The sequence below is a fragment of the Brienomyrus brachyistius genome, chromosome 1 (genome assembly GCF_023856365.1).
Source record: "Brienomyrus brachyistius isolate T26 chromosome 1, BBRACH_0.4, whole genome shotgun sequence".
NCBI lineage: Eukaryota > Metazoa > Chordata > Actinopteri > Osteoglossiformes > Mormyridae > Brienomyrus > Brienomyrus brachyistius.
The window spans coordinates 47,514,462-47,531,196 of record NC_064533.1 but is presented as its reverse complement, the minus strand read 5'-3'; the positions used below and the strand labels follow the sequence as shown (position 1 = coordinate 47,531,196).

Here is a 16,735-nt window from a genome sequence, read left to right as displayed (position 1 = left end):
CATGAGCTTTGTGAAAGAGTATGGGGGGGGGGGGGGGGGTTCGTGGTGATGGCTAAGGGTTCAGAAAGATGGGCTTGCTGTGCTGGAAGTCGGATCTTGCGGGATGGAGTAAAATGAGATGCACCAAACACAGGCAAAGAAAATAAAAAATAAAGTAACACCATCGACAGTGTAGAACAAAGCAGGTAAGGCGCTGAGTGGTTCTGCATAAATCGATGTGGCCCAAAATGCATGATTCCTCATGGGCCAGGAGCTCCCTGGCCAAGACCAGGTTGGGAAGTGCAGATAAGGCAGCCTCACACCGGGATCCTGAGTCTTAGCAGAAATGTTTATCGTAGGTCCAGATACATAAGGGGACTGGCTGAATAAAACACATCTAACACTGTTTGGGAGTAAACATTTCTCCATTCCTGAGCCCCAAATAATAAAAAAGAAAAATCAAGAAATCAGAATCAGGTTCCATAATTCGGCCAAATTCAGTCTGGTTGACTGTCAGTAAAAGTCTGTGTTTTATAACCATGAAAACACGTGTTCTTATCTTTAAAAAAAAAAATGGAGCACACCAGCCAGATTGATGAAAGTATATGTTATGCGTAAAGAGTGCGGAAGGCTAAGTGGACTTTGGGCCTGGGTCCAAAACCAGAACCAGAGCCAAAATAAGCCTGGAGTGGCTTGGAAGCCGAGTGGTAGCATTTCCACAATGTGAACAGATCTTTGTTACCGCGGTAATCTCCGCCCGCAACAGTCAGCACCACAAGCCTCAGGGACCTGAAATTTACACACCAGCAATACTCCCTCTCTCATACACAGATAACCTAATAATCCTTGTCTTCCAATATTCATCTAAAAGCAGCCAGCAGTATATTTTTAGAGTGCTGCAATGCATTGTGGGGCTTTCGAGGAATTCATTGATCCCAAGGCCAATAGAGCAGGGTTTCAATCCAGCCACAGAAGTGAAAGACTGTATAGGAAAGTCCAGCTGACATCAGAACATTTTGGTACCATTAACGTTTTCTTAAATGACCCGAAATCTTAAGACTTTTACTCGTGTAAAGTCAACATTTGGAATTCTTGCATTTTAATATTTTCAATATAAGACTGATAGTAGATGAGAAGAAATGATTCTTAGGCACTAGCGGTTAAGAGATATTTCTTCCTACTGAAAGCAGCCCAGGGCCTTTTTAAGTAAAGCTTGCTTGTTATTAAAGTTTTTTTTTGTGTTTTTCTGAAAGGACTGTTTTCACTGTAGCAGCCGCTGGCTTCACTTATACAAAGGCTTCCCAGAGCACAGCAGTACTTACCTCTGAGACTCACACTGTGCTAACAGAGTGAATCTTAAAAAAACACACACATTTTTTGTGCATCTGGCTGGTTGCCTGCTTTGTTGGAGAGGCACTAATCAACCTCTGAAGCCTCCACACTAGACTGGCACCACCACAGCAACAGTAAGTGAATGGAAACGTAACAGTGGACCGCTGTACAACAACCTCTGATTGGCTGGTGTCCAGCACAGTTAGGTCACGTGCTGTCCTCCACACGACCTCTGACCCCTGCCCCTGTCAGTCAGGTGACAATGATGACATCACGGCATTCGCGAGAGGCAAGAGCAGCAGTGCGGTGATGCAGCAACTGACGACATTTGGTAGTTCCAGTTCACCTTAGCATATTTTGCGGGGGGAAATTGGAGAACCCAGAGGAAACCCTATGACAACATGCAAGCTGCACATATGTAGAGCCAGAGCAGCGACTCGAACCCTGGTCTCCAGGGGTGTTAGCCACGGCACCGCCCCTATGTCTCTGTGACTTTGAGGCAAATACAAGATTCATGTTTATCTCTACCAGTTCCTCAGTAGAGGATAAATCTTGACTTGACATTACTGATCACCAAGCACCGCAGCCAGACTGTTTATATAGCCAGCAGAGCTCATTAGCTGGCAGGTCTTCCGGGTCAATCACAGGTCAGAGAGGACATTCACAGCAACCATGACTATGCAAACACCCCCTGCAGGACAGGAGGACACATAGTATGAGATTCATCTGCCACTCTCAGTCACTAGGTTCAGATTCGTGGAACCTGTCGTTATTTTTCTCACCGAAGCCCTTGTTTGTCCTACAGAGTGTGATCCAGCTGACTGCCGAGAGGTCAGGGTCTGGCGTGCAGTGTATCCTGCTCATGGGCACTGCTGTGTGCCACTCACCATGACAACCAAGAGCTTACATCCACATAGAACGCAGGAGCCGCTCAATTCACACAGAGCTGCTGTAAAGGAGGCCGGCAGATCATTTCCATGCTTTTATGCTCAAACGCCACTTTCCCAAGGATTCCCAAGGGATGCTTTTCTGCGGCGATAAAGCCTAATAACAAAATTAATCTCTACTGATCTGATAAGGCTGATGAATTTCATAATAAAGAGATTTGGAAATAAGGGGAAAAAAAACTGCGATCAGTCTTCATGAGAGGAGAAAATATTTTTCTCCAGTGATTCTTTTTCCTGGGGGGAAGCGTGTGTAAAGAAAGGGAAAATGAAACATGGATTTGTCTAAATTTGTCTAAATGAACATCTTAGGGTCTCATTCTCACTCATCCAACTTTAATTGCCACCTGCTTGCCGCTGTTACAGATTCTTATTTGCTTTTCCCAAAATCACACTCACCGAAACCTAATTTCCACCCAAAATCCCATCCCTCCCTTCTGTCTGAGAACAACACTAAGAAGAGCTTTTCTTCATAGCTTTAAGAGATCATTTCCATCATCACCAGACTTTGAGCATCGCATTACGCCCCCCCTGAGTCAATGAGAAATGCGTCAAAGATCAACCTTGTTACAGCCTGAAAGTAGGTTCCAAAAGTGCAGTGAAATCTGGAGCTGTGAAGTTAGTCGCAGTGGACACCTGCCTTCGCTGCCCCTGCTTCCTTTTGTTACCACTGAGTATTGTGTATCTTGCAAGCCTTTAGATCCCCCATTACTGTGTCCCCCAAGGAACAGTCCCGGGTCCTGTGTAGTTCTCTTTGGTCTTTTCTTTAAATTCTTCTGAACTCTGCTGATTTTGTAACTTGCCAGTTTAAGAGGAGAAGGCTACACATGGACACTATCGATTATATGGCTGGCGCCATCATAATTATCTTCTTTCACGTGCTTTGATGTGAAACTTCTTATCCCTGTACTCCCTGGCGGGGAAATCCGAGCTGGCTTCATCCAGCTTCCTTGGAGCTTGGAATGATCCGGGGAGAGGGTATTGTACAGGGTAGCCGGACTGCAAGTGTGTCTGACTGCTATCCGTGATTCTGATCCAACGTGTTTTGCCACTGGCTTCCAGCTTTGGAATATCCCATTTTTTTGGCAGTTGTGTTATTTCACAGTACTGGTACTGTGTATAGCAGTGCCCATATAGATTTTGGGTCTCATGACACCATATCAGATTGAACCCCCACCCCATACCAATCCGATTATGTTCCAATTTTTTAAGGTCCCTGTCAGGGCCCCTGGAATCATCCTACTCCCCCCCCCTCCCCAACGCGCCCCTATCTGTGTACCTGAGGAGATCTTTAGCCTCCATTGCACCTTAAGAAATGTATGATGGAAGCAAAGTAGGGAACAGTATGCAAAAAAAAACATATTATGACCTGCTGTCCACCATCCTCAAAATGTATTTAACACTTATCCTCTACATCGGTGTTTCCCAACCCGGTCCTCAGGGATCAGCAGACAGTCCACGTTTTTGGGAGCTGGGAGGGAGCGAAAATGTGAACCGTCTGCAGGTCCCCGAGGACCGGATTGGGAAACGCTGCCCTATATCCTGTCACGCATTCAGAATTGGCCACAAATGAAAACGTCTGCCTACGTGTGTTGAAAACACGTGTTGGAAAGGTGACACTTTGCCTAATGAGTTGCTATCTGCGGGTTATGCTGGGAACATACAGGCACGACCCAACCTGTCATCATGTGTGAATGTCACATGGCATCAAGTGAGGTGAGCTTTGTCTATGTCCTCGCACTAAATGAGGAGTTCATGTCTCTATGATCAGTAGGATCAGAGTGGCTGCTGCATGCACATTGTTTTTAAATCTCACATAAATCCTTTCATATATATTGATATAAATATTACTTCAAGCCTTGTTCTTTTAAAAACATTATTGTATATGTGACAATATAAAAACTCCTGTACACAGTATTGCATATCCTAGCGTGACAAAAACAGTAATATGGACATAGGACTATGCCTTAATGTCAGAAACGTGCAATGAAAACATCAAAATAAAAAAATACACAAATTGAAAATTGAAAATTGTTCAAATTGCTCAAAAGCTCGCAGTTCACAGGGCCGTAGCAGAAGGGAGTTGCCGGACCTTGCTGTTTTACTCATGGCCAATGGTTTCTTTTTTGTACGAAAGTCATACTGACTCATTCAGGCACTTGCTATGCGTACTTTACCATTCGCCACACTGTTGTTACGTTTTCTCACACGTGTGGCATTCTTAATTCTAAGTACCATCCATACTTTCCCACTGGTGACTTCGCTTATGTGATATTTTTACTTTATCCATTATAGTCTGAACAGAAATATAGAATGTATCCCTTATAACTTGGATACCTCAACAGTTATAAATGAAGCATTTTAAAGCAGTTAAACAGACTTAAAAGTGCAGAAGTCTTTGCTTAAATTCCAGCAACACTATAATAGAATTTAATGGCACAAAACTTGACCAATGCTTTACCGGAATCGCAAAGATATTAATTCAAAGAAATCAAAATATCCCGCATTCTCCGTCAGCAACACCATTGTGTTGACCCTAACCCTAATCCTAACCCTAACCCTAACCCTAATCCTAACCCTCTGCTTCTTCCTGACGCTCTTTGCTTTCTTGTTGTTTATGGTTACTCACAAATGACCAAGTGAGCAAGTTCACTTTCTGTCATGTTTTGAGCAGCTCTGGGCAGGAATCACACTGACAAAACAGTGTTAAACTTGGAGTCCCTACGTGTTTGTAGTGAAATGAGCTGGAATAGATTCCGTTTAGTTTTTTTTGTGTTTGTTGGTGGGGGTGGGGGGGGGGGTTACATTGTTCCTCACTGTGGTAAGTCCATTTAGGCAGAACAGAAAACATTATCATGTGATACTGCAATTCAGCAGGGAAGCGTTTTATTTATTTATTACGGGGCAGGACAGAGGGACCTTGTGAAAACAGGCCAGTTCAGTGAGCAATTAAAGAAATAAAAAGCACAAATTCAGGTGGGAAAATTGGCTACACGCGTCCGGACGGTTGTCAGGGTTACTGCAAAACAAAACACAACACGCCTCTAAATACTATTTTTGGGAACGAGGGACAAGTGGAACTAATCAGCACAAAACCCTGTCACCTGACTTTCCCTCCCATGACAGCAAGACCCCCCCAACCCATCTCACATTTCTATTTTATTTCCCCTGAGGGATCTCCTATGATGATAGTTATTATTCTGTCGTAAAGCCATTTTCCCACAAGCATGACTGACAATACAGTGCGCTGCAAATTCACAGGGACGTCACCAATGCTGCGTGCGAGAAGCCATATCATGTTTCACTGTCCCCTTTAAGGACTGATTTATGCTTCTGCATAGAATCTCCGCCGTTGGTCGGTTGTAGGTATGGCATAGCCGCATAACCTATGCCATAGCCAACACTGTGGCCTGGCATAAAGCTCCCTAGAAATGTAGCTACTAAATGTAACATCAGGCTGGAGCATAGGGTACGCGGCAGCGCAGTTACCGACGGTGTAGATCCCACACAAAATTGTAAATCAGCCTTAAATGTGAGCACCATCAGCCCATAACGGACCATCCACCGTGTCTGGATAAAGAGAGAACTCCCCGTTGTGGCCGTGTGGGTGAATCTCACGTGATTAGTGGGCCTTTCCCTAATGTTCACATTCCGCCAAAGTCAATTAGCAGGAGCAGAACCGGCACTTTCAAAGGCAGTAAGGATTCACACTGTGATGCGTAACAAACATCTGGATCATGCTAGATAGAGTCTAGCGGAGGCTTAGTCATCACCGCTAGCAGGCCTAATCTTTGGTAATGCGAGCATTGGACAAATGTCACTCTCCTTCAGGAGATCAGTTCTCGTTACTGATGAAATTGTTGTATCAGACTGAAAAGTCGTTACGATCTGGGCTACAGTGCATATTCAGTGCTCTGTATAGCTGACCTGAGTTCAGCACAGTGGTGATTATCAGATTACTCATCACTTGAAGAAGTGCTTGTATTAGTAGGCTGAAGTTCTGTTCTAAAGCACAGAATATCTGTTTGATGTGTTAATGGGTGTGTCTGCACTTTACCCATTGGAGTTCAGGGATTTGTCACCACATGAAGTGTGTTTTTCTTGGGAAAGGTCACGGGCCCCCAGTGAGCCCCATCTTCTCTCCGACTAGCCAGAAACAGACACTCAGGGAGGCTGTTTGAAGCCAGTGACTTTACTGTACTGGGCCGAATGTGGAGGTGCGGCCCTTGATTCGCAACTGTTTTCAAATCAAGGTCTTGTCTCCACATGCCAATGGAAATATGGTTTTCTACCAGTTGTCCAAGAATCAACCTTATGTGTGCCAGAATGATCATAAACTGATGTTGACATCAATTTGATAAATGAAATTAAAATTTATCCAGTGACTTGACCTTTCCCCCTCCCCCGCAAACTGTCAATACATCTTAAGCGAGCCGACATATGTAATCCGAAAGATGGTGTTTTGTCCTGTGGCGATTCTTCGCTGTCACATGACCCTGACCCTGGAGAACGGTTCTGTTCCTATCTCAAGGCTATGGAACAGCCTGTATTTGTCCAATGTGCCAGTAAAGGGAGAATTGTTGTTGCAATAATATTTACTGTGCAAGCTTGCCAAGTCATTTCTCATGGGGTGCAGCTACAATGACGTAGATAATTCTAACAATGCGGTCTAACTGTTAACTATAGTAACAGGTTTGCATTATGCTTTAACCCTAACCACAAAGGTTCCGTTTCAGCATTGACTTGAGTACTATTTTTAAACTGGGTAACATTTCTGAACACAAGAAAGATCATTTCTGCCTAGAAGAGCATTGTAGTTCAATCTCTCGCACCCTTTTGTCCTATTGTGGGACTCCTTAAGAAGTTCAGTAACCATTAAGGGACCGGCTAGTTCATCAAACCTTTGGCTTCCATCACTGCTTCCCAGTTGTGACAAAACCACAGTTCACACCCTTATTGTCCTTATAGCCATCTTGTTTCCATAACATGTGCAACAGACTCTGCACACGTGTGTCTTCGGAGTTCCAATGTTCTACCAATTTTTCAGCATGGAACTCTCCGACTTCTCGAGAAAAAGCAAGCACTAAATGGTCACAAAATACATGAGAGGGCAAATTTAAGATATGATACAGTAGGGTAGTTAGAACATGTGACATTGTAGGGTTAGAACATATAAGATGTTTTGGCAAGAACACCTGGCACACCTGTGATTTCAATGCATGACGTGGCAGAGAAAGAACATGTGACACGGTATGGCTAGAACGTGCAGAACCACAGGGTGAAAACAGATGACTGAACAGAATTAGTACAGGTGACACTGCAGGACTGGTACTCGTGAGGCTGCATGGCTAGAACATATTATACGGTAATTTCAGTGTGTGATACAGTGTGGTTTAAACTTACAATTGGTCTAGAAGTTGCAATACGGCACGGAAACGTGGAACACCTTTTGGTTAAAACATGCGACACAGTACGGATAGAACGTGTGAGACAGCAGAACAACAGATATCACAGCCACTGAATCATTTGTGTCCTTCTCTTCCAGTTATTATTCAATTTGACTTGTTTTCACGAGGCCTTCTGCCTTATTCAGCAGTCTGATAGTGATTCAGTTACACTAAGTGTCAGACTACATGGGGATTCCAAGGTCAGCGCTGGACCTTGTCCTGAAATATGGTGAACAGCTCAAGTTGTATCATAGGTCAAAGACTTTGTCAGTGATGCCCACGACTACACAAACCTCCCGCTGAACCAAGACTCCACCATTGTGGATCATCTCCGATCTGCACTCAAAAGGAATAGGTGGCTGACCACCTTCAATCAGAGCTTCCATTGATATAAATATGGCGTATATGTGATGCATTGTTGGAGAAACATACTAGGATGTCAACTACATATAGTAAAACAAGCCAGATTGGATGTCTCTAATAGTTAACCAGGATCTGAAATACAGTGGAGCATTTCTGAGCTCAATGGGGATGATTAGGTAGTTATAATGCTGACTAGTAACTTCACTGGGCTGTGTTCCATTCGTCACCTTCTGGAATCCAATCTGCATCATATGCACTGTCTAGATGGAGCTTGGTGTCAATCTTTTCCGTGTAGATGTGTGCGCTTGTGGTCAGGATGAACTGCAAGGGATACCAGCTCACAGTAATAACGTTCAACCAGTACGGAGTATAAGAGCTGCACCCTTCTTGCCCCGAGAGAATCCTGCCTCAGTGGAAGGAGTTCAGAAGCATATGCTTCTTGCTGCCTTTGCATATGTGCATAGCTGTCACCGGCAGAAAGCGTGACATGGATAAGCTCTCTCTGGGGTGTCGTGCCAAGCCCAAAGTTGAGATACACAGGGAAAAATACAACTCTAAAATGATAATCTTCACTAATCTCTCTCTCTCTCTCTCTCTCTCTCTCTCTCTCATGTGAACTGTAAGGGATGCCTTTATCAGGATGGTAGGTCCCGAATATCGTGATCCAGCTTATAGGAAGGTAGGCAATGGAACCACAAATGAAATAAGTATTGTTCTATCTAGATATACATTCATATCCGCAGAACTTAAAAATAGACAAAATCTGTTCTGCGTGTGCTTTCACCTGCAAAGCTGGGCCGGAATCTGTCAGGCAGTGTATGGTGCAGTTACCACGGCTATGTCTCGCAGAGTGCTTACTTACCATATAGTTCTTCCTTGAGGTCTTAATAAGTGGCAGGAATAGTTCTTTACCTGAATAATTCCCCCATTATGGAAGATTTCTCTATGCTGGGTGCATGCAGTGAACATGCATATGATGCCCTAGTCCATTATAGTTCAAGAAAAACAGGGGTTGTGTAGCCACAGCTAAAGCAGAGTAGGATATAGTACAATAGAATAAGAGGAAAACAGCACATTTTTTTCAGTAGAATATTCCCAAAATGTTTTTAGGCATTAGAACTGCAATAGGGGGAAAAAAACAATTGTGTTGCCTATCTTAACACTCTGACCTCACCATGTGGGAGTCAAACTTGGAGCTGGTTGATAGGGGAGTGTCACACAAGGGCCCGACATCTTCCAGCAGGGGAAGTTTCCCAACATTAGGAAAATGTAGGGTCTAGATTCTCTAAGCTGTGTAACCACTGGGGCTCAGGCATCTACACAGGACTGGCACAGGACTGCTCCGTACATATTCTGAAAACATTTCTGCCCATATAAACTCTCCTTCTTAGGTAGCTGGACAACCATCATGACCCAGTGCTAGAGTGCTGTGTAGACACAGTTGAGACATGGAAGACGGGTGCAGAGATGAGGAGACAGGAACCAAACCCAGAAACACTGAAGGATTTGTCTCTGATTTGTACCTTAGGGACAAACTGGAAGAGAATTACAAGAATAAAGCAAGAATTGAAGAGCCCAGGATCAGGAACCGTGAAAGATTCACTGGAATCGAAGGGCAACAGGAGAGTACCTTGTAAGTTATGGACCAGGAATTCCATCTGACCGAGGCTTGAAGCTCGGCCCTGGAGAACAGTGAGATGTACTGCAACAGCGGTGTGTTTGTATAGCTGGTACAGCTTGTTACCTGGCAGCCGGGCTGCTTCATAATTTGCAGAAGGTGTCAACAATAACCACAATGATGAAATTCCAGCTCCTGCAGGATCAGTGGAGATGTCATAACCTTTAAAAGAGCATAAGGAAGCAAAAATACATTGATGCTTTTTGGCCATATACACTGATCAGCCATAAAATTAAAACCACTGACCGGTGAAGTGAATAACATTGAGTATATCTTTACAATGACACTTGTGAAGGGTGACATTTGGCTCATCAGCCCTCGAGGTTAATGTGTTGGAATCAGGAAAAGTGGACGAGTGTATTGTGATGGCTAGACAACTGGGTTAGACCATCTCCAAAATCGCAGTTCTTGTAGGGTGTTCATTCACTGCTCAATACCTACCAAAAGTGGCCCAGGAACGCCAACCAGTGAACTGACAATGGGGTCATGGGTGGCCAAGGCTCATTGATGCACTTTGGGTGCAAATATTACCTTGCCTGGTCCAATCCCACAGGAGAGCTTCTGTAATACAGATTGCTGAAAAAGTTAATGCTGGTTATGATAGAATGGTGTCAGAGCACACAGTACATCCCAGCTTGCTGTGTATGGGGCTGGGTAGCCACAGACCAGTCAGAGGACCCATGCTGACCCCTGTCCACCACCGAAAGCACCTACAAGGGGCACGTGAGCGTCAGGACTGGACCATGAAGCAATGGAAGAAGGTGGCCTGGTCTGACTAGTCACGTTCTTTGTTACATCATATCGATGGCTGGGTGCATGTGTGTGGTTTAACTGAGAAGATGGCACCTAGGATGCACTATGAGAAGAAGACAAGCTCTGTGATGCTCTGGGCAGTATTCTGCTGGGAAATACTTGGGTCCTGGGATTCATGTGAATGCTATGTTGACATGTACCACCTACCCAAACACGTGGTTGCAGACCAAGTACATACCTTCATGGCAACAGTATTCCCCAATGGCAGTGACCTCTTTAAGCCAGATGATACATCCTGCCTCACTCCAAAAATTGTTCAGGAATGGTTCGAGAAACATGAAAAACAGTTCAAGGTACTGACTTCTCCAAATTCTCAAGATTTCAGTTCGACCAAGCATCTGTGGGTTTGTTTTGGACAAACAAGTCTGATGGACTTGCAACTTACAGGATCTGCTGCTAACATCTTGGTACCAGATACCACAGGGCACCTTCAGAGGTCTCCAGGAGTCCCTGGCTCATTGAGTCTGAGCTGTTTTGATGGCATGAGGGAGACCTACACAATATTAGGTGGGTGGTTTTAATATTATGCTGGTCAGCATATATCTTGCAGTAGATAACAGATTAATTTCCCCCTAAGCTTTCGCTAATAAATTGGTTCATCCCACAAATCAGTAACCTTGCTACACTCACACCTTAATGGTTCCACAGCTGATTGGGAGCCATAATACAGGTCAAACAAGCAGGTACTAAAAATAAGCTCACTAATACACGAGGACCAGATAGAAGTTTCACCATTAAGGCTCACCACTATGCATATGTATAAGGATAATATATGTCTGACCAAATCAGCATGGATTCATTTAGTGTTTTGCCTTTGACACAAAGTCAATCATGCTGAGGTACTGACCCATCTGTTTGAATGATCCTGTGCTTAAGCACATTGACAGGTCATGGTGGGCAGCTGGAAGCTGACAGTAAATAAGCAGGGTGACTGTTGTGGGGGGAGCCTTAGATGGAAATCTGGAGAACCTAGATTTACGGCGATCGCATCTTGATATCTGGGGACCAGGAGGGATATAATATCGGACCGGGCCAAGCGAGAGGCTCACCCCCCTGTGCACAAATGGCCAAGCCATAAAAGGTACTGACCGACTCATCTACAGTGACTGGGCTTGGTCCTTATCTGCTGTAGCGAGCCATCTTACCAATTGCTGTGCATTTCGCTCACAGGCGTAATTTTCCAGTTGGGGGGACACTTCCCCCATCCCCTGGTGTGATTCTGGTCTCTGCCTCCCTTTTTTTTCTTAGCCTAACCATTACACCCCCCCCCCCCCCCCCCCCCCATCTCCCACCCAGTCTTAGCTGTTTTCCGCTTTTATCTACGTCCGATTCTTCCTTCCCCACAATCAGGTGTGCCCTGCAATTCCCCACACCTTTGGTTTTACTCCCCGAAAGTCCGCCTGCACTTCCTCAAGCCCCATTCCAGTGTTCTTGACACTCTTGCATCTCACACCCTGCCCCCCACTGAGCACTCCGGCACTGAGGGTCAGGGGTTATCAGGCATAGCTGGGTTATTTCCGCTGGCCTTTTGCCAGTGTCCCTCATGGCTTGGAGCAGTGGAGGCATCAGGGATTCACACCTTCTATCATAGTGCTCAGCTTCTGGTCCCCAGTGGACATTTACATATCTCCTCACTAAAGGGGTCACTTCAGAATTTAGCGACATCCATCTGACTTCTGAGATCAATCGTCAATTACTTCGTACAGCCTTTTATATCTGAGTCTCTCGGCGCGTCACCCTTGAGGATTAACCCCTCATGTCTAATGTCTTCTTCATTTAAAATTTGCATATTTACTGCTTTGTGCGCAGGAAAGAACCAGAAATCTTCATCCTGGCAAGGCCTCCGAAAACCTAGAGATATGAGCAAACTTGAGGAAGATCTTTCACTATTTAAGGTTTCGTCTCAAATGCTGCTTAAAGGATACTGTTAGAATCGAGACATTACAGCTCAACATAGCTAACGGCAAGATTATAATTACTGTGCGACTTACTGTTTGCCTAACCTGTTATAAACAGTCAATCTAGCCATAAGTTGGACCAAGTTTGGAATTATGTCAACTATAATTTACTCTTTTTCATTTTTCTAAGACGATTCCTGCAGTTTCCTGTAATCACAGCAAATGCCACTGACATAAACACGTCAATTTTTTAACTCATAATAACGCAATAGAGTCATGTGTGAGAACCCAAACCACACACATGCAGACGTGTTTGTTCCTAAACTCAGTCCGACTCGTCCTACCTTCTAGCTACTTCCTACCTTCTAGCTACTTCCTACCTTCTAGCTACTTCCTACCTTCTAGCTACTTCCTACCTTCCTCCCTCCACCAGAAACATTAAGGGAAAAGACTTTCATTTGACAATATTATGGAAAGTCCTGATTGGACAATTGAAGTGGAAACTTGATCTTCAGTCATATTACCCGGGAGTTCAGTGACCTTCAAAATGGCTTCCCAGCACTGTTTGTAAACAAGGGAGGCTGTCTTAACTGCCAGGAAGTAGGCCAAGCTTATTAATGCTCTGGTCAGAGCTGTGAGTGGCGGAAAATCCTCAGTAAACCTCGCTCCTAAATGATTTCTCCACAGCTTACTTACCAACATTACATTGTGAAAATAGGGAGATTTTGCTAAGGTGTGTCGGGGTGGGGGGGTTCCCGATAAGAGCAGGGGGCAGGGGTGGGCTTTCTCACGGGAGTTCACCGGGAGGTTATTCCGAAGGACAACAGGGGGAGAAGTGTAAAATCCCAGGAAATTCAGGAGCGCTGGCAGGTATGCTCAGGAGACCGTGTTTCTGCACTTCGAAACCCCCACGGACCCTTTGCCCACAGCGTTGTTTTGATAAAGTATTCGGGCGATAAAAGATGCTGCTTCACCCTGAGGAACTCCGTCTGTGGAATATAGTAGTGCCGTCTCAGTGACTGGAAGGCTCTACTGCCCTCAGCATTTGCTGTGGGAATATTATTACGAGGCCAGCGAGGGTATAACACCTAAGCCGAAATTTCGGCGCTAACAGAGGAGCAACAGATGTGGAAAATCCAAGAGATAAAAACGAAAGGCCAAATGCACTTACTCCTATAAGATTTCAGCACCTGTTACAACCCTCACCATTCTCCCATAGTCTCACCTCATGTCATGAAACGCCCTGCTCTATATCTGTGTCATTAATTAGATAGTGACTGCAGGGCAGTGGAGGGGCGTGTGCTGATGTTGTCCCTCTTCCCCAACATATCAGGCCTGGCACAGAGCGTGTGGCATTGGGTAGTAAGTAAAACTGTAATGCTGCACCAGCCTAGTTCATCGCTAGCTGCTGGTACGTGGCCATGAGCTCAGGAGGAAGGCCTTGGGCATGGGGGGTTGGCCCACAGGATAATGCATGCTTGCTTTCACTTCCTGGACACTCTGCGTTCGTTTTGGTGTTGTATTATTCAGATCCAGGGACATCTGCCTGCCTGTGGTGTTTCTCAATATCAAGAACGTGAAGAGTGCAAATGTGGTCTTGGCAAGACCGGTCCTACGAACTCGCCTACCAAGAATAAACAGGGGCCGCAATGAATCATGGGATTGGACTTGTTTGGCGAGGATGCAACCGATGTATCCTTGACGTTTGGGGCGGGACAGGAATTACATCCAGGGATTTTTACCTTCCTCTGTACTTGTGTTCTTAGTATTGGACAGAGGGCTGCATTTCAGGTCCAGAAAGTAAAAATCCAAACCAGGATTTTGTTTCAACCAACCAGCTGAAAATAAAGAGTCACAGACACAGAGTCCTCAACATGTGTTGGATGAAACAAAATCTTGGTCTGGATTTTTATTTTCTGGACCTGAAATGCGGCCCTCTGTCCAATACTAAGAATAAATGTCATAAATGTCCACCTCTGTTACTGGAACTGTTCTTCATGAGTAAATCAGCTACACAAGAACAGAAGTACAGTCAAGTACACATATTGAGAAACACCTCTAGGCTCCCTCAGATCAATAAAATTTACCTTTCGTTATCTATATACCTCATTGCTTGGAATTAATTGTATGGTGGGAAGTTTGTTTTTGTTTAGTTATTTGTTGCTCTTATTGCTGTTAGTGTAGCTAGTAGTATTAAGAGTAAACAAAGTTATAGTTGTTTCTGTGCCCTGTTAGAAAAGAAATAGCAATATGTACCTTTTATGGTACAAATACTTGTCACTGGGGCTGTACCTTCAAGGGTCTGCCATTTGTACCCTAGCTGCAGGTAAACATACCTTTTAAGGTACAGAAATGAACTCTGAACATTTATGTACCATTCAGGGTTCATTAGTGTTGTTTGTACCTTGGGATACAATTGTAGCAGGGCTGTACCCTTTTGTTCTCACAGTGTGGAGCTGCCAAGGCCTGTAAAGATCCAGGGAGCCTGTGAGCTGAACTGTTATAATGTGCTGCGTGCGCCCTCTTGTGGCAGTACTGCGCAATGCAGGCAGCATGATTTATGTCCAGCCTTATTCTCTCATGCCACAGATAAACAACATAGGAGTAATTTTATAAAAATTATTTTATTGTATGATTTATACAATACAGATTTTGGAGGTGGGAATACAAGCTGGCTCTCCAGCTTTACGTGTTAATATGAGTAACCTGACAATAAAGCTAGTTCTCCCCCATTTAAAAAAAATCACCTAAATGATTGGCCACGTTCATGTGTTAGAGGTTGTGGTAAATCTGAAAGAGGATGTCCAGAAGGAACACACTGTGCCTGAGGTCAGTTCACTGGCACTTCTGTCACTGTATTGGACACTGCACGCACCTTAGGCACCAAGCAGTGTCTCTCCAGAGCTGTGACTGTGTTAAACTAGGGAAGGACCACTGGGACACTGTAACCAGGTGAATACTTGCCCTCCCCCTTAAGTGTATCAGCATCCTTTGTTCATATTTATACCAACTACTCTCCGGTAAAAATTTCGGAAATTAATCAATAAACTATCTAACTAACACCTGCCAAACTGAGAATAGCCACATAACATAGCATTTATACACTGAGGAAAACTGAAGGAAATGAGTTTAAAAATCAAGTACTTCAGTGCAGGAATGATGTGTGTGTGTGTGTGTGTGCGTGTGTGTGTGTGTGCGTGTGTATGCGTGTGTGTGTGTATGCGTGTGTGTGTGCATGCGTGTGTGTGTGTATGCGTGTGTGTGTGTATGCATTTGCGTGGTTTATTAAGCGTATGTGCATTCAACCTACAAAACCATGAAGGATACGATACGCAAACATGGGGATTCAGAGCCCGGGGGAAGTGTGTTTGTTGATCAGTTACGTCCCATGAAAATTACTACACAAAAAGCTAAGCCGAGAGCATCAGGTTCTTCACTTGCTGTGTGTACAATTGGCACCTCTTGCTATGGGGAGGCTGGTTTTTGGAGAATAGACAAGCACAGGAAGGCCATGACCTCACTTTCTGTGCTATACATAATCCTTTATGTTATAACTTATGTGCCTAAATTATGTTATACCTCACAGTGGAATAACTTACTTATATTGGCCATATTCTTTATTTATCCTTTGGCTTATTGTATCCATTTTACATGTTTTATCCCTCATAAATAAAAAAGTGTTATAAATTGATATGGTTGTCTGAATTGTATTTGCTGTGTTTAGTCAATATATTTACAACAAAGTGTATCCTGTACCAACCCCTTTCATAACATTAGTACATCTTTAAATAAAAGGTCTAGAACTTGAAGTTAGATATCATCTGTAAAAAGGAAAGAAATGTAACGAGGGACCAACAGAAGTACAAGAATGCGTTGAAAGGTAAATTGGATATTGGGTAGCACCTGATACACACGCAACCGTAAATGGACACCTGTTTACATAGGATATTATCAGTGCAGTAATAAACAAAGTGCCATTGAATGAAGAAAGCTTTCGGCTGGGTCTCTCAGCCATCCTTGGTGAGCTAGGTACCAGGAGGACTGGCAACTTGGTATTCTGTTCGCTGCGCTATAGTTTTGGCATGTAACTTGGGGGGGGGGGGGGGGGGCAGCGCCTATTCCCGAAATAAACCTGTCCTTCACTTCATCAAGTAGCACCATTGTTTGTTAAACCTCAGTCAAAGCAACAACTGCATTATGTCCTCTTCATGCAGACCTGGCATCTGCTGATGTGGGTCCGTAGGGTTCCCGCTTTCAATGTCGCAGGTTCGGGTTTCCTGG

General features: G+C 44.3%; 1 protein-coding gene across 1 annotated transcript in view; it reads right to left on the bottom strand.

Moving 5' to 3' along the window:
- Positions 1–15,059: 15,059 nt before the first annotated feature.
- col4a1 (collagen, type IV, alpha 1) overlaps positions 15,060–16,735 on the bottom strand; it is a 36,688-nt gene continuing 35,012 nt past the window's right edge. The window contains exon 52 of the mRNA XM_048973655.1: positions 15,060–16,731. Within this exon, the coding sequence (XP_048829612.1) occupies positions 16,650–16,731 (82 nt within the window). The 3' untranslated portion in view covers positions 15,060–16,649. The remainder of the gene's footprint in view (positions 16,732–16,735) is intronic.